Raw genomic sequence first — 21,518 nt, 5'->3', positions numbered from 1 at the left:
AAGTCTGTACTGAAATACAGGTGTAAATCTGCGCAGGTGAATTCCCCTTCTCCCAATCCAGCTGGAAAAGGATCAGAGACAACCTCTTTTAGAAAGACAGGCAGATGTGGAGCTGTTATCTTTAACTTTTTAAGTGCAATGAGAACTGTATAATTAAGAGGCTTTTAAAGAGCTAGCTGGGGCCAGTTGCACTGTGTAGCAATTTGTGCTGCTGATGGCTGCTCTGTTAGGAATCAGGTCTGGTCTTACTCAGTAGCTGTTCACTTCATGGGTGCCATGGTTGCTGATCAATATGGGCTGGACTCCAGAGCTTTTAGCTCTGATGTTTTGCAGAAGTGCGCTGCTTTATTCAAGGTATTCTGTTATGCTTTTTTACAGAAGGTGTATTGTGTGGACACTGGCAACATTTAATGATGAAAAAAGTAAAGAAGCAGGATTGTAATAAACTGTAAGGTAAAGTAAGAGTAAATATGAAGGTTGCAGCTTTGTGTTTTGTATTTAGCTTTTACTTTTCTGAGCAGTCTTACGGAAAGAGAATACCCCAAGTTTGCAAAGTAGGATTGATGTTGTAATTTTCGCAGTGATTCACCACGTAGGCTGCCTTTGTTTTGTAACTTGCTCTGTGTGGCAAGAATGTGAAGACAATAAGCAGTGTAGAGATTTCACTTTGAAGTGCTCCAGCAGTGAATGCGTTAAATGTTTTCACCAGAGACTTTAAAAAAAAAAAAAAAGGGCATATGGTGGCTATGCCAGAAAAAGTTTACTTTATAAAAGAGTGAAAAGCCTCTCACACATGGCAGCAGGAAAGAAAGAGTAGACCATTTCCTTTGTAGCAGTTTGTAATCTTAAAAAGAGGGCTGAGCCCACTTGAGCGAGACCTCCCTCCCGAAACTGCCGGGATCCTCTCCTTCCACCCTGAGCAAAGCAGGCGCCTTCGCGAAAGGAGGAAAAGCCTCCCGGCTGCCTCCAAGGGCGTAGGACTAGCCATGTCTACGGGGAAGATCTGCTGCTTGGTGCTGCTGACCCTGGGGGTGCTGGCCGTGGTCGTGGCCCTCGTGGTCATCCTGACTCAACCCAAGTGCGGTCCTCAGCGCTACCTGCACGGTGCCGTGGCTGCTGACACCGAGACCTGCTCTGTCATCGGCCGGTATGTGCACGGACCTCGCGGTTTTTCGGGTTCTATGTCGGGGACTCAGACTGACGGACAGGACGCGTCCTCACTACGGGAGCGAGCTGGGTTTCTGCCCCGTCCCCGGTTCTGGGGCTGAGCAGCAATGCTGCTCCCTGGGTGCTCTCCCTCGGTAGCGGAGCAGCTCAGAGAGCAGATGGAGCCCTGCCTCTGCGGTTGATGCTTATTTTCCTTATCCAATGTCACATAAAAATTGCAGCAAATTGGCCTTTTGGAAGGTACAAATATTTATAGTGTACAAATACAAGGTTGTTTTTAAGTAGGGAAGCGGGAAACTAATTGTTTATTTCATGGTGGTAAGCGGCTTAGAAATGAATTAAGGAAGAAGTGAGAGGAGCTAGCAGAGAGCCGCAGCTGGGCTTCCGCAGAGGCAAGGAAGGCAGGCTGGCTGAGTGGGTAAGGGGGACTGGGCATCCCAGCCTTTAGGGTGTGTGTTTCTGGACTGAAGCCTGCAGCAAGTGTGTCTGCTATCGAGGAAGACACTCTGTATTGGAAAGCAGAGAGCAGATTTAATCGAAATTCAGCTAAGATAGTATAAGTACAAAAGACATACTTACATTGCTTGGAAGGAAAGATGGAGGTTTAAAAAAACTCTCTAGCTGCCCAGGTTGTAACGCTTCAGTTTGTGTAACAACTTCTCTCTCAAACATTTTGACTCCTAGGTTATTACTTTACCATTACTGTACTTCAATTCTTAAACATTTGCATATATGAAAGTAGAAGCATGGAACTTCACAAGCTACATGTGATGCTGGATGCTCCAGCAATGGATGCTGGAGCTGTGTGCTCTACCTTGTGGCTGGAGGAGTGAGATCAGACGTAGTGCCCTTACACCATGCTTGCCATGTCGCACATGGGGTTCTTGAAATGACATGCTGACACAGCATTTGTGAGTAGTTGGGGAAAATGTACTGTGGCTGCACATATGTCAAGGAACGAGATGGGGTTTTTTTATGCTATACATTATGGGATTATCCAAAGAATCTGCTGGAAAATGACAGCACTTGTTTTGCAGCTATTGTAATTTTTATCAGCTGGAAGGGGCTGAAGTGAGAGCCACAAAAATCTGTGGTGAGGTAGACAGCTGAGAAGCTTTGGCTAGCTGGTTACTGCTGGACTGTCATCTGTTTTCTTCCCTCTCTCCACAAGAAGCTCCACCTGCTTCTGTAGCCTCAACCATTGCTGTAGCTAAGCCTCCAACACACTTGCTGACAAGGTCTGTGGAGTCCCTCCAGTCTGACAGACCACCTTAAATTTCCTACAAATAGTTTGCCAATGATCCCCACAAAACTCTGCCCTTTCTCCAACTTCCCATCACACATTTTTGCCCAGCCTGGGGCATCTGCAGGTCATGTCCTGCTGCTCCAAATGTATCCTCTCTCTCTCCCCCAGCCCTGCCAAGCCCCCTGGATCTCCCCAGCCAAGACTATTCCCCTCCTTCACCTTGGCTCTGCACTGCTCACTCTCTGCCCGATGGTTAGCTCTACTCCCTTACTGTTACACGCTGTCTGCTGCTTTTCCTGGTGTCCTTTGCCTCCAGCCGTTCTTGGAAACCTTGTGCTCATTTCATGCTGTCCTTGTACTTTGAATGAACCAACCTCCTGTGTTCTCCCAGCTTGACCTATCTGCTCATGTTCTTGCAACAGACCATAACAGAAGAAGTAAAACTGTATAAAAATGTTCCTCTGCAACAGAGCTTGTGATCAGAAGCTTTGTATAACATTTGCCCCTTTCTTTGTCATTGTCATATTTGTCTTTGTCCCCACTGGCCCACAGTGGTAGCTTGTAAGGAAGGAACGTCTTTTCTTTGGAGGAAGCTTACTGCATGCTCTGTACCGCACGTGATCTTGTTCATTTTCTCCCAGACATTTCTGTGCTTTTATATCTGTATATCACATTTTAGCTCTTAGCTATTAGCACGTGATAGTCACCACTAAATTAATTCCCATAGCAATCTGCAAAGTGAGAAAATGATGTTATATCTCACTGGTATAAATAAGGAAGTCTAACACGGCAATTATCTGCATGGATGCCACATCAGGGTCACTTTGACCAAGGTCTCTGCCTTTCAGAGCAATCTCCGCTGCTCAGGGTACATCTCACACTGACCTCCTGTGTGACTCTGCAGGGTGAGGGCTTCCTTGAGCCTGACCCAGAGGTCTTGACGGCAGCATCAGTAGCTGAGGACCATACAGAGGCCTCCTGCTTAATCTTTGCTGAACAAGATTTTAGCGTCACATGGGAATTTTGTCGCAGCAGTAGCAATAAAATCCAATTTCTCAGAGTCATCTTAGCCATTTGGCCCTGCTGTCCCCACCTGTGAGGTGCCACTTCATTTGCCACTGAAGTTCAGCAACAAAGCGAGAGCAAAGCCAAGCATCCTTCAATGCGTAACTCTAACTCCTTCCTGGACACTGCCCAGCCAGTCAACTGAGTGCTTCTGAGATTACAACAATGCTCTTGACTTCTGCTGCTCAAAAATAATTCAACTCCCGAGTTCATGAGACTTAGGAAAGATGAAACAAGAAGAAATAATTAATCTTGGGTTTTTCTTTTTCTTACTAAGTACTGTATTTAGGTCTTCACTCTTCTTCTGCAGTTATGCAAACGTTTGCGAATTTTTACACTGGTTGTTTGGACCTGGAATACTGTAAAGATTTGAGGAGCTAGGCGAGCAATCATGAATGGTGAGATTCCCAAGGGCACAAGAGCCGGGACCTGTACTGCGGCTCCCGAATCCCTGCTGGCCCCTTTGCTGCCTGTGCTGCTGCTGCTCTTTCTCTTCTGCCTAATGACTGCCTCACCCCAGCTCTGTGGCTGCTCCTTCCCACACGTACCCATCTCCCTGTGCTGGTGTTTGAGCCTGTGCCGTCACTACTGGTCTTCTCGTGCTACCAACACGCCACCATCCCCGCTCCCAAATTGCTCAACCTTATGGGCTTTCTCCTGCCCTGATCCTGCCTCCACAGCTCAGCCACCTCACTCCTCTCCCGTCTCCTCTGTTTGAGGCAGGACATGGCCACTATCCTTGCTCGTGGTCCAGCCTGGGGAGCACTGAGTACTAAGGATAATAATCTCCTTGTTTTTTCCATGCCCCAAAGCTGTGGCTGTTACCAGATGCAGTTTTTTTGAGGAAGCTGTGCTTAGCCTCTGCAGCTCAGGGTTGGAACAGGCTCATTTCCGCTATTATTGCTTAGAAATCACAGGAGAATTAATCTACCAAAACCGGTTAATTCACTGATGACCACACACATATGCATGTTTGTATATATAAAAATAAGTAAAAAAATTTGTATGATCAAAATTTTTAATGATCAGGGTTTTTTGTTTTGTTTTGTTTTGTTTTGTTTTTCCCCAAAGCAAACAATTTGGCCAAATTAGAGTGAATTGTTTGAACTGGAGGCAGACTACATCTCTGGTTTTGTACTTGCACATTTCAGAACCACCTAACAAATTTCTAGAGGAGTTTAAAACAAGTAAAATAAGATAAAAGAACAAATTTCCTCAATCTAACTTTTTGGTAATTGCTGAATACTTTTAGTGGAAACATACAAAAAGGAAAAGAGTGACCTCCAGCACCACGGGAAAAACAATTAGGCTCGGTGGCTTGGGTACGGCAAAGCTACAATCAAATGAAAACCACATGTTGTAATTGAACCTGTCAGCCTGCCCGCCCCATGGGTGAGAGCAGGAGTCATTGCAACTAGTCCCTAAAGTCACATCACAGAGAGATTCAACAGTGCCGGTTTGTCCCTGCTCTCCCCCACTGACCCCGCAGACCCTCTCTCTGTCGGGACCCTGGGCTGCCCCCCCGCCGCCACCCCTTTCATCCTACAAATCCCCCCCGAGCTCCCAGGAACCCATGTGGGGGATGCTCGGAGAACCTCCAGTGCGGGATGGGAATGAAATCAATCGCACTGCTCTGGCGCCTAAAGTCTTGGAAGCTAAAAGCGGCACCTAATCTCTGACCTACTTATAAATTTTATTCTTTAATTAAAAAATCTTGTTTCCTTTAAAAAAGAAAAGAAACTCAAACCACATGCTCTGTGAGTTGTCATTAGTAGTAATGAAATTCCTGTGGCATTACATGATGCTGTGTTAGTTTAAGATGCTGCTGTTTAAGACAGAGTCTTTGTGGGCTCCTAATAGAACTTTCACTTGAACTTATTGAGAATAACTGAACTGAACCTCTTGCCTGAAGACCAGTCTTGTCTTTTAACAAGTGGGATGGTGGGTTGGGGAAAACACCTCAAGGCCCTTGTGTTAGAAGGGTCGATGAAGGAACCGCGTGCCTCTAATACGTTAGTACAAGCAGGAGATGGGGGACAGACTCGCAGCCCCTGTTTGCTGCTCTTTTTCTTCAGTTGTGCTCAGCTGTCATCTTCAGGCTTGGGTTTTCCAGCTCTAGAGTTGGTGTTTGTATATTCTGGGGCTGTGTAAGGTTGGACTTTCTGAAATCTTTATGCAACTCTTTGGCTCCCTGCAGAAAGTGAGCAATCTCAGCAAGCCTCCAGCGTGTCCTCATCCTTGTTGGCAGGTCCTGTGCTAGACTTGCTCTTAGCCATCAGTGCTGAACAAGGTTGGGTCTTTTGCTGCAAGTGGTTTTACTGCTGGGATTTGGGGACTGAAAGCAATGTTGTGCAACTGTCCGGTCCAGACGGGGGCCCTGTGCTGGAAGAAAACTTGTCCCTGAATGAAGTGAAACACTTCGCTGAAGAGGGGTCAGAGGCTAAAAGGCAAGTCAGAGCAGTTTTTAACCCAAGGATGTGGATTTGATATCAAAGTCCACCTCAGTAATTTGTCCTCATGTCAAGAAGCCATGAGGAGACAGAAGGAGGTGACTGCTCTGGCAGTGAGCGGTACCCAAACCCACCTTCACCTCCAACTCTGAGCCACTTCTTCCCTCCTGGCAATGGAAGAGGCTTTTTCCATCAACCAAGCAAAAAGCTTTATATTCCCTACCAACGTGCTGTCTGAGCTCTGCCATCCACTGCTCTGCAGCCGCTTGTTTCCCAAATGGCAGAAGCAAGAGCCAGCGTAAGGCCAGGGAGAGATTTAGGAAAAGTGCTCATTCCCAACGATGGGATTCGCTGCAGCAAGGCGAGCCGACCTGAGCTGGCCCAGCAGCTGTCTCTGATCCCACTTCTCCAGCATAGCTTAGCATTAACCCTGGGAACTGGCTTTTTCTAAAACAAACACCCGCCTGGGGGATAGGGTGGTGGGGAGAGTGAGAATGGTGAGAATTTAACAGTCAGAAAATGTCTGCGGTCCTGGGAAGCTCAGTTCTAGGCAGAGAAACTGCTGCAAAAATCCTTTTCAGTGATGCCCCAACAGCGTTTCTGATCAATGTTTACATCCCAAAGGATTTGCTTTCCCTTCCTCTTGTATTTTAACAGTTTTAAATTTGGCAACTGGCCCTTTTTTACAGAAACAGCTGTTGCTTTTGCTCTTCATAAATCTTAAGCAGGCAGCTGCTATATAACGGGTGGGCTCCCAGGCCCCAGCTTTCTTTAGCAGAAAAAAAAAAAAAAAATTTAATACCTTAGCATTTCCAGTGTATTTAAAATGGCTTCAAGGCTCCTTCTAGCCCAGGGCAGACCAGCAGACTTGGTCTGCATCCCAGCACAGCCCATCTTTGCTGTGAGGACTGCGTGAGTTCAGTGCCATCATTCACCCTTCCTGGAAAGGTGAATCTGTTTTGCTGCTGCTGGAGCGGGACTTGGTTGTTAACATCCTCTCCTGCTCCTGACTTGAAGGAAACTCCACTAATGGCCAAACCCTGAAGCTAAAACTGAGTGGCAGGAAGGATATAGGACAAAACATGTTGTTATCAGATCTGGTCAGCTGTAGCACTTAGATATCTCGAGAAAGAGATCTAGTAAGATACCACAATTTGATTGAGAGCTCATGTGTCTCTAAAGGGTTTTGCATTATAATTAAGCTAGTTGTAGCAGTGATCCCTATAAAGGGAGCACCCTAATGGGACAGGGTGTACTCTGCCAGTATAGCTAAGTGAAAAAGCCATACTGGCGCTAAATTCCCCAGGCATCACTTCCAAGGAAGTGGCAGGGCTCTGGCTGAAAGTGGGTGAGCCAGGCATGGGGAGCCAAGTGTGGTATACCAAGAGCCAGCTCAGAGAGTGTTTTTTTTTGTTGTGTTTCCATCTCCAGAGAGACTGGAGTGAAAGCTGTCGGGACTGGGGGGGCCAGTCTGCAGATAGCGTAGAATGGCTGTGGGCCCTGGACCCTGCACTGATGATGGGGGACACATATCAGACCTCCTGGGTAAAACAGCAAAGCAGCTCAAAAGAAATCTTGTTAATAGCCCTGATGAGGATTTGGTTTTACCCTTGCTGGGTTCAGTTGTTTCTGAGCTTGAGCTAAAAGCCTGATTTTTAAGGCTTGCTTTTCCTTAGCTACCACTGTGCCTGTCCTGCGTTATGGGACACCCCCTGTGCTGGGGTGCAAGTGAAAAACTTGACAGGCACATGCACCCCCACAGAGCCGGGGACACAACATCAGCGTGGTGTGTGAGCCCTCCAAGATGTATTTGTGAGACTTGGGGCTGCGAGTGCTTCCTGCCAGGCTGGGAAAAGCCAAGATAATGCCTAGTTTGGGAGAGAAATCTTATCTTCCCGTCCCCCAAAGAAGCAGCAGGCAAAGGACCATGCCCAGCATCACACAGCCCATCCCATACTAAGATGGTCTCAGCTGCTGCACACTGTGCTAGTGGATGGGAAGCCTTAGCTCTCCATCCCGTGGTGCTCACCGAAAGGCAGCAGGTGACTGGTAAGCCCTCCTTCCCTTGAGTAAGAAACAGGTTTGACTCTGTGTTGTTAGATGCGGTATTTGCCACCAGAGGTGACAGTGACAGTTGCCACCGATATAGACACAGTAGACAGGAATGGAGAGCACTTTTGGATTATCTGGAAATTCTGCTTTTCTTGTCATCTTGTTTACATTGCAAAATGTGGTTAATGAGGGCTAGTGACCAAGGACAAAGCAAAACATGCTTTGCTTTTCTGTGAAAAGGTGTCCCTGTGTTGGCTGCTGGTGTCGTTTTTGCTCTATATTGTGCTAACACCAAGGACTCACAGCCAAGAATCGGGGCACCACTGTGCTAGGCACAGAGCAGGAACAATAAAGACTATCTCTGGCTTTCCTGCCTTCCTGAAGCACACACAATGTCAGTCTTGGGCATGACCCATCTGTAAGTTATTGGGTGGACTAGCAGGCTGGAGTAATACTGCTCATAAATAAGCACTTGATTTGCCTTGGCCATGCCAGGCAGGATGTGTCCATCCTGGCAGCGCTGCTGAAGTCCTCTCTGCTGGCCGGTGAATGTCTTCCTCCCACTTGTCCCTTGATGCTCTCAGGAAATCTGTGTCCCTTTTGCCAATGGCAGTAACAGTCCAGGTTTCAGCTCCCTGGAGAAGTTTTCTGCACTCTTTAGCAATTAGCTACACCTTTTCTGCTGAGACTGAGACCTCATTTGTGCTCCCTGATCTCAGTGGGACCCAAGGGTACAGCTACAAACTGGAGTTTACAAGGCTTGTGTTATCCTAGCTCTATGTCTAACTGGGAATGTTGGAGGGAGGGAGCATGGCTAAGGTCATGCTAAGAAGCTCTCAGGTTTCTATGCTTTGTGCATATAGCACTGCTTCTGTGGTAGTTAAAGGGTATTTAGCCCACAATGTCGCTTCTATAAACAAATACCTGGGAACACCAAAAAATCTTAGCATCATCCAGAAACAGGCCATCTAGGCGTACAAATAATAAATTAAGAAATTGGTTAACTGTGCTCACCCTTGAGAGCATGCTAAGTTAATGCAGTTCCAGTGCAGAGCATGCTGGCTTGGGGCAGATCAGTGTGGGGGGGGGAACAGCTCATCTTTTGAAGCAGGCAGACGACCATCACCAGATGAGACAAGGAGGGATGAGGATCTTCATCAGGGAGTGCTCCTCCAGGCACAAGTGTTTCTGGGGACATGGTGAGGGTGGATGGCACTGGCTTCAGAAGAAGAGTGGCAGGAGTGTCCCAGGACAAGAGGTAGTGCAAGATGTGCAACCACTTACTTACACAACTGTGAATATGGCTGGGAACTTGGGTGAGAATCTGGTGCTTTTCAGGCTTTGGGAAAATGTGTCTGATGTTCCATGTTAAGGCCTTAATGCATTGCATTGAAATGAATACCACACAGTCTCAAAGTTTCTTTTTTAAAGTTGTTTTTCACTGCAAAGTATCTCAGAACCATGGTTTTCCCTGGCACCAGGCTTTGTACATGTGCTGCCTCACAGCCCATAATCCAGGGGCTCTGGGGCGCGCTGTCTCAGGCCAGTGTAGTGGTCCTTCTCCCCTGTTTCCCCAACTTTCTAACATTCTGTCTGGGCCTTGTGCAGGGGTAACTCAGCTTCTCATGAAGCCCTTGTGTCGTTCCCTTCTATTGTTAGGGATTAAAAAGCTTCAGTTTCAGAAAAAAAAACACCCAGGGACATTCGTGGTGAGAGTCTTACCCCTGCTGCAAGGCGATGAATGGGCGAGCCGGAGCCTCGGTCCCCATTTTCAGATCTACAGCCAGGGAGCACTTGCTGCTAGGAGGCTAAAAGTCATGCAGACCCCAAACAGAAAGCCCAGTGGTTCCCTACCATTTCTTTTCTCCCCACTTGTCCACATGCCATTTCCTTACAGGCAGCAGTTCCAAAGGCGCTTGCAGAAACAAAGGAAAGCCACAATCAGTGTGTCTGCCGGCAGCATCCTGTTCCCAGCCCCAGCAGGTCCCAGCCGCATCAATGGACATAAAATAAACAGTGGTCTCTGTACGCGCTCTGTGTTCCTGTCGCATCCTCTGGGAGCAGTTGCACTCCAATTAATGAACTATTCGACTTTCCCTTCTGGCTTTGCCTTATCTAAGCAGTATCTCAAGCCAAACAGAGAAACCTTCCTAGCAAATACCAGTGCTGGCTACCGGCAGCCTGTGCAAGGAAACCCCACCCCACTGCAGTTCCACTGCAACAAAAATGGGTTTTTTTACAGCTGTGCTTGAGGGAAGCATTTGTTGAGACATGTTTCTCTAGCAGAAACTCATTGCTATCAATGGCATGAGGCTGCCTTAATGCTTGTGTATCCTTTGGTGTGGCTGTGCCTAGGTAGAAACAGTTGAGGGTTTTTTTTTTTTTCCTGTTTGGTTTTCAGATTGTTTGTTTTGCCTTTGGGGATACAAGGACGGGCTAGGATTTTTGTGCTAATATCACATAAGCCCAGGAAGGCACACTATAGCAGCAATGAAGTAAGGCCTGAATTTTGTGCTAATTGACGTGTTAAGTCTCAGGAGTATGCTTCACACCGACCCTGCTTCAGTGCCCCTGTCCTGTTGACCAGCATATGCCTTTTTATTGGGAACAGTAGGTGGGGAGCTAGAAATCAGTTGTTTGCTTCACAGCACGTGGAAATCTCTCTCCTCTGCCGAGAGCATCCTTCTCCACGTCTGGGAGCTCCTTGCCGTCCCTTTTTGTCAACAGCTTTTGTGAGCAGCTGCGGTTCTCTCTGTCCCATCACTCTTTCCTCAGAGGAAGACCAGCCTTGCACAGGTCTGGCCCCTGGCTGCTCTTTCCTCCTGCAGACTCTCCCTTCTTTCCCACTAATTTTCCGTTCTCATTTCCACAAAGGAAGGCACCTTTCTCTACTCTCACACCCTACACTGCTGCCAGTAGCTTTCTCCAACTGCTAATTGCTCTCATCAAGCTAGGGCTGCCTTGCAAGTGCCCCAGGGAGACGTTTTCACGTGGCTCTTCCATTCCATCATTCCTGGATTTTAACACTATCTTTTTTCCTCCCTTTCCACCACAGGGACATCCTGAAAAGCGGAGGCACAGCTGTGGATGCTGCCATCGCTGGCTTGATCTGCACCTCGGTGATGAACCCTCAGAGTTCAGGCCTGGGTGGTGGGGTCATATTTACCATCTATAACGCCAGCACAGGTATGGGCCAGCCCTGGCCTCTCCAAGGTTCCCCGTCTCCCTGCAGACACCCAGCTGCTGTGGAGAAGTCAGAATCCTTCATGTTCTCTCAGAGCAATTTTTTCTGAACATAAAAGCTGCATCCTTTGATCACAAACCATGCTTTTGCTCTTAACCCAAAACATCCATTACAGGGAGAGCATCTTTTCACAGCAAGAATGTGTGTGGCAGGGGAAGGAGCTTTGGATTTCAAATGAGCTGACTTTTTACCTTTCCTTCCCCCTCAAACCAATCCCAAATTATATTTCAAAGAAGTCACATAGTTGACAGCGCAGCAAGGTGTGAGAGGGAGGCAGGCGGGAGTGGAGTGAGGCACGTGTGCTGGCAATGAGCACAGCGATATGGGCTGTTGCTGGCTGGGACTTCAGGGGCTCATCCTGCACCAGCAGCTCAGGCAGTGCCCGCCGACACGGGGGGCTGCATCTCACGCTGCCCTTGCTGGTGTGGGTAGGACTCCCTAAAGCGGCGGTGAGAGTTCCTGTCCCAGGAGATGCATCTTCACTTCAGAAATCTAAATCTAGCAATGCTCAGGACCCACTGGGAAGCCTTTCTGTGTTTGGCTGAACCCCTAGTGTTGTGTTCTTGCTTTTATGTTTTTCGTGTTGGTTGTTTTTTTTATTATTAACTGTCTTGGCTCCCAAAAGCCCCCAGAGCTTACAGATCCAAATAGTAAAATCAACAATGAACACAGTAAAAATATTGTAGTCTTAAAAACCCTGCCAAGTAGTCTCACAGAGTCACGGGTCTGGAAATGCTTGGGTGTATCTTACGCAATAGCATAATTTGGCAAAACACCTATATTTTTCTTTTTTCCCTTTTGGCAGAGACATGTAACTTTGTCTCCTATTAACAGTCCTCTTGTGCCACCTGAATTATCCTGCTGCACAGAGCCGCACATGGCCACGCATGGCGCAGGTGCTTGGTACACTAGGTAGCACCGTGGGCTCCTGCAGGACAGCTGGCTCTGCAGACTTTGATAGAAGATAAATACAAGTCAGAGAAGGAGGCAAAATAATAGGCTAGACCTGAAAAACAAGTGTATACGAGTGGGTTTTTGTGTTTTTTTTTTTCCTTTCAAGCTTCCTGATACATAGAGGGTCTTTCAGTATCACCATTCTGCTGGTAAACATGATGGACGTACCTCACCACCACTTGAAAATGGCCCACCAAGGAACATGAGGCTCATGTTATGGGTCTGATGTCCCACCTGTAGAGAAAGTGCAGGAACCTGCAAATCAGATGTGAAAGAGCACATCCCAGCCCATGTTCCCGGCCCAAAAGCCCACGGGGGCACCTTAACTGGCTGGAGACAAGCCCTGGCCTTGTGCCTGTACCTTCGTTGCCTCTAGGTAGGCACCGCTTGGTTCGCTCTAAATAAAAGCATGGGAGCCAACGACAGCGTGTGCCGACTGCAGCCTGACCCTGCAGGTGTGCTTGACACGTTTGGCAAAAGGCTTCAGGGCAATTCAGCACGGTGTGGCGGGCTCTGGGCTAGCAGGCTGTGCGGTGCTCACAGCTGGCTGAAACGTGACGTTCACCTGCTTCAGGAAGACGACGTTAAGCGTTTCCCCTTTCTCCTTTCTAGGGACAGTCGAGGTGATCAACGCCCGCGAGACAGTCCCACGAGAGTTTCCGCGGAATTTGTTGTCTCACTGTGCTGGTGGTATCCCCATTGGTAAGGACGCAGACTGGGCCACGAGAGCTGTGCGCCCTCCTGGTGTGTAGGGCACAAAGCTCAGGGTGGGGGAACCGAGGACCTTGCTGACTTTATCTGAAGTTCTATTTAACTGATCGCGCTCTTCCTGAATTGACTTTTGCAAAAGTAAGAAAAAATACTAGGTCCGTAAAAATTCCTAGTAACAATTCGTAGTACCGTTGGCAACCTGACCAGTGAGGGGGTGGGGAGCAGAACATGAGGAGAAATCACAGTGTAATTTCTCTTCATAGGAAGTCTGCATTTCAAGACCAGATCTCCCAAAGCACTCATTTCCCAGCAGTTCTTACAGAGGAAAATAACGTCAATAGCTGCTCAGACTTTCTGGAAACAAAAGAAATCAATCTAGTGGACTTGCCCATCTCCTTACATTGGGGAAGTATCCTGACAGCATCAGGAGTTGAGTTTCTGGGCTCCACCTTAGCTGAGCTACCTCGGCCCCATCTGAGGAGGCTCCACGTCCATTTGCTGTTTCCCGTTTGGCAGCAGGCACTCTCGCTTTAGCAGCACATCTTGGATCTCTCCACATTTTGTCCTGCATTCATTCCCCTTCCGTAGCACGTTTTCTTTTGGGATGTGTCCTAGTTCTTGGAAGAGATGTTCTTATCCTTGGAGGAAGAGCCCGAAAAGGAATCAGGAACAACTCTGGTTGGAAGGGACATCTGGAGGTCTCTGCTCCAACTCCTGCTCAAAGCAGAGTGATGCCAGAGTTAGCTCAGGCTGCTCGGGGCCTTGTCCTGTCACATTTTTTAACTTCTCCAAGGATGGAGTGTGTCACAGCTTCTCTTGTTCTAGTGTTTGACCAGGCTCCCCCTGCATGGCTGCTTTTTCTCTTATCTCCAGCTGCCATCTCCCATGCTGCAACATGTGCCTCTTGTGCTTTCATCATGTACCTCTGAGTCTGGATCCAGCTTCTCTATACCCCTTCTATTAGGTAGTGGAAGAAATATATGAACAGAAAAAGGAAATTTAAAACAAGCCACCTGCTTTTAGAAGCCTTAGTCCTGCCTGTACAAATCCACACTTCCATTGGAGCGCTTTCAGAGAGGTGAAACAGGCCAATGACTTACTGGGTGTGACAGTGCTGTTTTGCTTTTCAGGTTCCCTCTGGATTGGTGTACCAGGAGAAGTTCGTGGGTATGAAGAAGCCCATAAACGATATGGCCGCTTACCATGGAAAGCCCTATTTGAACCAACCATCAAGCTACTTTCAGAGCCACTTCTAATTTCCCCGGTTATGGACAAAATATTCCGTCACCCACAGTTCTCCAGAATAGGAAGAAGACTGTGGTAAGACCCATGAATTAAATTGCAGTGTGAGGACCACTGTTCCCTCATCTTCAGACCCTTCCTCTGACACGCTGACATGGAGCGCAGGCTGCTGCTGCAGCTTCTGCTCAGTAAATACTTGCTCTAGAGAGGAAGGGAATAACAGAAGTTTTTTTAAAAAACTTTCTTCTGTCAGCAACTTTTTTTTTTTTGTAATTTAGAATGGCTTGGCACAGCAAAACTGTCTGCTAAGCACATCTGCTCATGAGGAGGAGCTGCCTGTATGTGGCCTGCCTCCATCCGTGTGGAAATTGTCCCCTGACAGCAGGGGCCTACAGCAGACGCTCGTTTGGAGAAGCCCCACTGACCCAAGCCAGGGTCAAAACATTAGGTCCCGTAGAGGAAACTTTGTCTGGGGAAAGAGTGCCTGGTGCTATGGGTAGCAATCAGCTGAGAAGAACTTTTCTCCACGTGGCTGCAGTTCAGCACTAGCTTGGAAGTATACCATGTGCATAAACCAAATCAGCTTTGGGCAGGAAAAAGAGATTGGCCCTGGGGACTGAATAAGCACATGCTGTAAACTGATGGATGTTCTTCTTTAACAGCCCACTGATATGTGACGGTCAAAATTTTTTGAAGCTTGGAGACACCTTCAGGTGGCCAGCGCTGCAGCAAACACTGAAAGCTGTAGCGGAAAATGGAGCTACAGCATTTTATGGGGGACAGATAGGAAAAGCCCTGGTGGAGGACATTAGGAAGGCCGGTAGGTAACAGCTGTTGTTAATGCTAATAGACAGGCCTTTTCCCAGCAATTGGCTAACAGTGAGTTGGTACCAGGGGAAAGCCAACACATGCCATTTGCTCGCCACTTGGGGTGGTACCTAGCATGGGAAGGGGCCACCTTTCCCCAATTCTTGTAACTCAGGCCCAGAAGCAGGGCTGAGAGCCACCTACTGCTCCAGCATTCACCCACAGTGCTCATGCACTGGCCTTTCCAACGCCCTTAGGCTTTGTGATGTCCTGGGGTTTGGAGGTAGATGAGGACACATGAAGAACATTGCTGTGCTTGTTGGAAGAAATTTGGAGTATACAGGGATGGCTCTCTACAAGCTTTACCAACGCTCTGATGTAGCCAGCCCATAGCACCTTGTAGAAGTTAATGTGCTAATGCCAGCTACCCATCTGGTTTTCTCTTGAAGGGTCCAATATCTCACTGGAGGACCTTCAGGCATACAAAGCAGAGGTGTCCTCAGCTCTGAACATTACCCTGAACAATCACACCACAGTGTTTTCTCCTGGACCGCCCATGGGAGGTGCTGTGCTCATGTTCATCCTCAAGATATTGGAAGGTAAATTCCTAAGGGAAAAGGGGCAGCAAGAGGTTTGCAAAGAGTGTTGCTCTAGAGCATTAGAAAAGTAATGGGCAGAAATGGAGTTGGTGAGCCCGAATGGGCCCCAAAGCAGCAGTGTGACCATACTATGCAGCAGGATGATGCACTGGCTCATTCTTACAGTGGATCAGCATCACCATAGCTGCTGCAAAGGCCAAAGGATACACTACTTTCCCAAGGCTTCAAGAGGAATTGAAGTCACAGCAGAAATTAGTACTTGGTTGTTTCTGTGTCCGCATCCTGCTAAAGCATAGGGGAAACTTGATAAGAGCTGGGATGGGGAAAGGAGGTTGCTTTCAACTTTTTTTTTTTACAGTTCTTGAAAAAACATTGCCCTGGGTCTATTAACAAAATTATTTCATGCTGTTCTGTAGAGTATAAACTCCATGAAACATCACTGGCGACACCCGAGGAGAAGGTAGAAACCTACCATCGCATTGCAGAGGCCCTGAAGTTCGGCAACATGCTAAAACCCCATATGAGTGACCCAGCCTTCTCCAAAGCTCAGGTGAGCTGGCGTAGTGCATAGGGGCAGCCACAGACACCCACAGCACGGACAGCTGCTTCTACACTGCTGCTTGGCACAGAAGGAGCAGGGAAGTAAATTTCCTGCTTTCTTTTTTTTAAAACCTGCATTTTCACGAACTCATTTTAGCCTACGTGCTAAGCCCTCAAGCAGGCTACCCATTGCCCAGACTATCCTGCCTGCCAGCACAACGCTACGGTACCAAGCAACGCTCTGACACCCTCCTGCTTTGCAGCCATGGAAGAAAAGAAAATACTCAAAAGTGCTAGTCAAGAGGAATGGTGCTCAGTTGGCCAAGGCAGAGGCAGGATTAGGCCATTTATTTTGTCTGCAGCTTCTGTTTGGCTGTAGCTGGCGCTCACTTGCCTCATAAAGGATGATCACGTTCTCATGCCAATGCTGGGGTGCCACAGTACTGAGCTTGTTTCGTTTTCTGTGATGACAGTGGCCTTGGGGTTCAGGCTGGGGCTGAATGCTGCCAGTGCAGGTCTCCAAGCTCTGACTATTGGGGCTGAATTCCCCAGGCTTCTGTGTGCCCTAAGACAGACGTGCCTGTGCTTTGGTGGCACGAGCTCAGTGTCCTTGCTGTGATTGCAGGAGACTGTGGGGAACATGCTGTCTGACAGGACTGCTGAGCTCGTCAGACGCCGAATAGATACCCGTGGTGACCACTCACTCGACCATTACAACTTCTTGGAGTCCTTCTACAACCACAGCTACAAAAGCAGGGGCACAAGCCACATCTCTGTGCTTGCCGCAGATGGCAGTGCCGTGTCCGCCACCAGCACCATCAACTTCCCGTGAGTAGCCAAGGCGTTGGCAATCGGGTCACATATAGGCCATGTACCAGGTTCACAGGGTGCCTGCAAGGGCTGTTTACCAGAAATGCACACCTCTTGGGCTTCACTTGATTTAGGCAGTCCCTTACTCGTGGAATGCCTTTTTCATGTGACAGCAAAGGTCTTTGAGCATCAGCCCAAAGGAACATCGTAATTCACAAAGATGTAACAACTTGCTGAGCTCTGCTGAGTTTCTGTGGGTTGGGCAAATCCCCACATGCACTAGTAACAGGGAGCTTATCTCTGGCTCCAGCACAGCAGCACAAACACCTTTTGGACACCCTAGCTGGGCCAGTTGCAGGCTGGGAGGAGACAGAGATAACCCACAGGGTGCCACATTCAGTTAATGTTATCCACAATAAGAATGCACTGGGCACTGACAAGCTACTTCTTTCCCCCCTGCAGGTTTGGCTCCTTTGTGTATTCTAACCAAACTGGGATCATTTTAAATAACGAACTCGCTGATTTCTGCATGGCAAACAGAAGCATTAAACCAGGTGAGCATTCTCACCCTCAAAATAAAACACAGGGCCAGGAGATGGATATGCAGGCTGTGTACAAGTGGGCAGGGACTGTCTGTAAACTGCAGACCCTTTCCTAGGTCTGGATGAGAGCAAATTTGTTTTAACTAACAGAGGACAAAGCCCTCTAGTGTGTCTGTCTACTCACATATGCCCTTACATGGAAACATGGGAGTTTTGTCTTCTGACCAGGGAAATCAGAGATTAAAAAAAAAAAAAAAAAAAAAAAAGATGAAGCTGATCATTCATTGATGGGGAGGGGAGGGAAGAAGCTTGCTGACTTTTTAGGCTCATCTATGAAAAAATATATAATTGCTGTACAATCAGTAATGCTATAGGCTTACAATTAGTTCTGTAACACAGCAGTGTTGATGCAGTGTTGCTGCTCTGTGAAATAAGCTATCCCTGATGCAATCTCCCTTGGGTCTGCTGTGAGAGAGAACATCAGTACTGCAATGGCAGGATTGCTGCTAATGGTTCCTCTGCTGGGTTAAATGAGCTGCAGCAAGTCCTGAATACTTGTAGGATGCCCTGTCCTGCACCAAGAGATGCTTCCTTTTTAACCTGTGCCATAAAGGTCCAGTTTCTTGTGACATGTGTTCCCAGCACAAGGAAGCTAGTTTTCTGGAAGACTTGAGCTTCTTGAGAAATGAGCAGCAACTTGGTTTGCTATGGGGAATGCAAGAAGGGTGAGGTAGATAAACTTGTGTCTCTCCAGCCCCCTTAACAGCCACATGGGAGGAATAATACTTTCTGCCTCTGCTCTAGGAGAGAAGCCTCCTTCAGCAATGGCGCCTTCCATTCTCATCTCCAAGACAGGAGACATGCTGGTGATCGGAGGAGCAGGCGGGACCCAGATTATCAGTGCTACTACTATGGTGAGTAAAGAGGTACCACACAGTAACGCCTTCCACTGAGCAAGGGGAGCACACACTGTCCTGAACAAAAGGAATAAATTTATTGCTGCTAGTACTGCTATGTGGAAGGCAGCAGCGAAGAGGGCCTGCTGCAGACTCAGTCTATCCTCGCCTTCTTGCCTGTAGCATTTCTGTGGTAAGGACAGGGGCTAGCTTCAGCTCTGTGATTGAATTGCACTACCGCCAGAAGGGAACAGGAATGGAGGAGGTCGAGAACCCACAGCAGTCGCCAGTTCTTTCAGCCCTTCCACATTTCCAGCCATGATCGGTCCCACCTGCTTTTTCTACTCAGCTCTCCTCAGGTCTTAACTCCTCAGTACTTTGTTTTATTTGCAATTTAGAAGTCACTAATGGCTGCTGGTTGGAGGCCAGAGCAAGTGCCAGCCGTCTCGCTCAATTCTTTTTTGAAAGGCAAGAAGTTAGATTAATTAAATAGCAAGCTGAGGAAGTTATTAGGAAGAGAGGCATTGCCCAAAACTTTGGGACCCCAAAAATAAACTGATAAGCTACATGATGGAAAGAACAAAAAACCCAGAAAACCACCACCACACATACACACAGAGTAACAAACCTTAATGAAAAAGAGCTTGCTGAAGCATGAAGTCTAACAAACATCTTGTTCAGCAATCAAGAAATAAAAGCAGATAAGGCCACAAGAGGAAAAAGAAGATTTTTTTTTAATTATTATTATTCGTCTTTCTTCAACTGGAGAGAAGCATGGGAAGGAGTCCATGCTAGGACCTGATCTGAAAACAGAAAGAACAACCCTCAGTAGAAAGATATAAGATCCATCAGTAGCTACTGAATTCAAGGACACCTCTTTGGCTCAGGGAAGGCATTCTGAGAAGTATCATTGTGTGCTCGCTCTATTCTTATACATGCCCTGAGCATCTGCTATTGGTCACCATGAAGACAGGAGACCAGGCTAGCAGGACTTCTGGTCTGACTGAGTCCACGTTTGCACCATCCTGCAGGCAGGATTTATAGCAGAGCTGGTCTGGCTTAACACCAGTGTGGAGGATGGCAGCATGTGAGTCAGGTTCTTATTCAGTATCTCCAGTCAGTCAGTGTGGAATTTGTTTCATTGCAGGCGATTATAAACAAGCTGTGGTTTGGCTATGACTTGGAACATGCCATTTCAGCTCCCATCATGCATACTGAAGGTGCCAGTATCCTGTTTGAGAAACATTTCAGTGAGGTGAGTGGCCTCGCTTGGATCTTCTTGTCTTCTCCTTTTGGTGAGAAGGAGATTGCTTCTGCAACTCTCCTGAATAATCTGTATTTTGCTTCTAGCTAACCTCCTTCTTGCTTAAATCTCACTTTCTCAACCTGACCCCGCATACACATCCTTCATTTTCACACCTGGCAACACCAAGACCTCAGGCCCCTGCCCCATTCACTCCATTTCCTCTTCTCTCCCCTCTACAGGAGGTTAGGAGCGGCCTGCTGAGAAGAGGACATAAAGAAAAGTTAAATGAACTTGCAGTGAATGTTGTGCAGGGAATTTCCAAGGAAGGAAAATGCATCTCTGCTTACTCTGATAAAAGGAAGCTGGGGAAGTCAGCTGGATATTAGCATGAAATGCCATCACAACTCACAAAACCACAGAAGATAACTAGATTCAGAACATGCTTTGGCTTGGACACGTCAATATTGCCTGTTCCCATCAGGATGCCTCCTAAAGTATGGGCAAAACTTGCGGTTGCATCTAATTCCGGTAGACTGCAAGTCACCCTCAGGCAATACAAGGATAGGTCAGCCAGCCTTGTTTAGAGCTATGCCCTCCATTACTTATGTGATATATGGAAAAACGTATTTCTTGAGCACATCAGGTGTTGAGAATAAGAATACAAAGTGGGAAAGGAAAATTGGTCCAAACCCCACTGGGAACACTGTGAAATAGCCCAGCTGTATCTTCCATTCCTGCTGGAGAGTCTCAGTTAAGAGCAGAATTGGTTTCTTTCAGGCTGTTGCCACAATAAGCTTATTATCACTGGGCTCAGCAATGTGAAATAAGTAACTATTTTGGTTATGAGGATTACAAGAAGTGTCTATAGGGTCAGGGTTTTAAAATCTTAAGCATGCAGGCTTAGAGGGTGGGTTTGGAAAGGGAAGAGAGCAAAACTCCACACTCACCCTCTTGATTTTCCCATCCAAAGAAGCCCTACTTTTCCCAAAGGTGGCAGATGAAATCAGTGCAGCGTAGCACAAGACTGCTGCCCTACTAATCTCTGCCTTGGGGATGCAAAGGACCCCACAAACTCAGAGTAACTGCACCGAAGCTTCCTTCAACCCTGCACGCTGGTGACTTTGAGAATAAGCCTCCCATGGGGCGATGTGAATTCCCAGCTCCTGGGATGGACAGGCTTCAGCTTAATTCCCTGGGGGCACCTCTCCCTGTGGCGAGAGGAGTCCCAATCTGTGCCAGCTCTCCCTCCTCAATGTAGGCAGAAGATAAGTCGTTTGGGAAGGCGGGTGAGGATTGCAGTGGAAGAGCCTTTGGTTTTGAAAGCTTTATAACTTTCTTCAAAATGCAAAGGATACATGATCAGAAGACTTCTTTGTAGCCACGAGCTCAGCCTGGCCCCACAAACACCAGGACTGCTGAGAAGTGATGCGGCGCTAATCAGGTATTAGCAGAATACTTTTCTCCCACAGCCTAAGGACATGCTCCAACTCCCTGTTTACCACAACTAGTCTCTAGCGTTCCCTTAAGATCACAAGGAGGAAATGGTAGGACTACTTAAGAACTATCACAGAGAGAGAAAACTTCTGGAAGAGAGACCTGAACTCATGCATCTGGACACAAAAGATCTTTTGTAGTTACTCCATAACCTTGCCCTGCTCAAAGTGGCCAGGAGAATCAAACATTTAAGAAAAAAACCCAAACACACCAAAAAACCAACCCCAAAACCAAAACAACCCCCAAAGCTCTTCTCAAATACCCAGGGGTAAGTTCCCACAATCCCCAACAACTCTATTTTCCGAAAGCTTATGAGCTGTACTTCCCTGTGGACACAGACAATATTGTGTGTGTGTTTCTGAAAGTGAAGCCAAACCAGAGCAAGGCACCAGCAGAGCCCCCTCCCCTTCACACATTGGTTCTTACCTCACACACAGCCCATGGTATTCCTAG

The 21,518-nt window shown here is 47.5% G+C and overlaps 1 protein-coding gene across 1 annotated transcript; it reads left to right on the top strand.

Moving 5' to 3' along the window:
* Positions 1–986: 986 nt before the first annotated feature.
* On the top strand, positions 987–21,138 carry GGT5 (gamma-glutamyltransferase 5). The gene is made up of 12 exons (XM_010575260.1): positions 987–1,147; positions 11,036–11,166; positions 12,791–12,880; positions 14,020–14,209; positions 14,794–14,951; positions 15,388–15,537; positions 15,954–16,087; positions 16,703–16,905; positions 17,350–17,441; positions 18,234–18,343; positions 19,473–19,580; positions 19,811–21,138. The coding sequence occupies exons 1-12, from the start codon at positions 987–989 to the stop codon at positions 19,955–19,957; spliced, it is 1,674 nt and encodes a 557-aa protein (XP_010573562.1). The 3' UTR covers positions 19,958–21,138.
* The last annotated feature ends 380 nt before the right edge of the window (positions 21,139–21,518 follow it).

The sequence above is a fragment of the Haliaeetus leucocephalus genome, unplaced genomic scaffold (assembly GCF_000737465.1).
Source record: "Haliaeetus leucocephalus isolate CR32 unplaced genomic scaffold, Haliaeetus_leucocephalus-4.0 Scaffold13, whole genome shotgun sequence".
NCBI lineage: Eukaryota > Metazoa > Chordata > Aves > Accipitriformes > Accipitridae > Haliaeetus > Haliaeetus leucocephalus.
The sequence above is the reverse complement of the archived record's forward strand: the minus strand, read 5'-3'. Positions and strand labels throughout refer to the sequence as shown.

Excerpts from the sequence above, each read along its gene's own strand:
- GGT5 (XM_010575260.1), top strand. The coding sequence starts at position 987 with ATGTCTACGGGGAAGATCTGCTGCTTGGTGCTGCTGACCCTGGGGGTG. Across the intron at positions 14,210-14,793 it reads AGAATAGGAAGAAGACTGTG|CCCACTGATATGTGACGGTC; the intron begins GTAAGACCCATG and ends CTTCTTTAACAG. Across the intron at positions 14,952-15,387 it reads GGAGGACATTAGGAAGGCCG|GGTCCAATATCTCACTGGAG; the intron begins GTAGGTAACAGC and ends TTTCTCTTGAAG.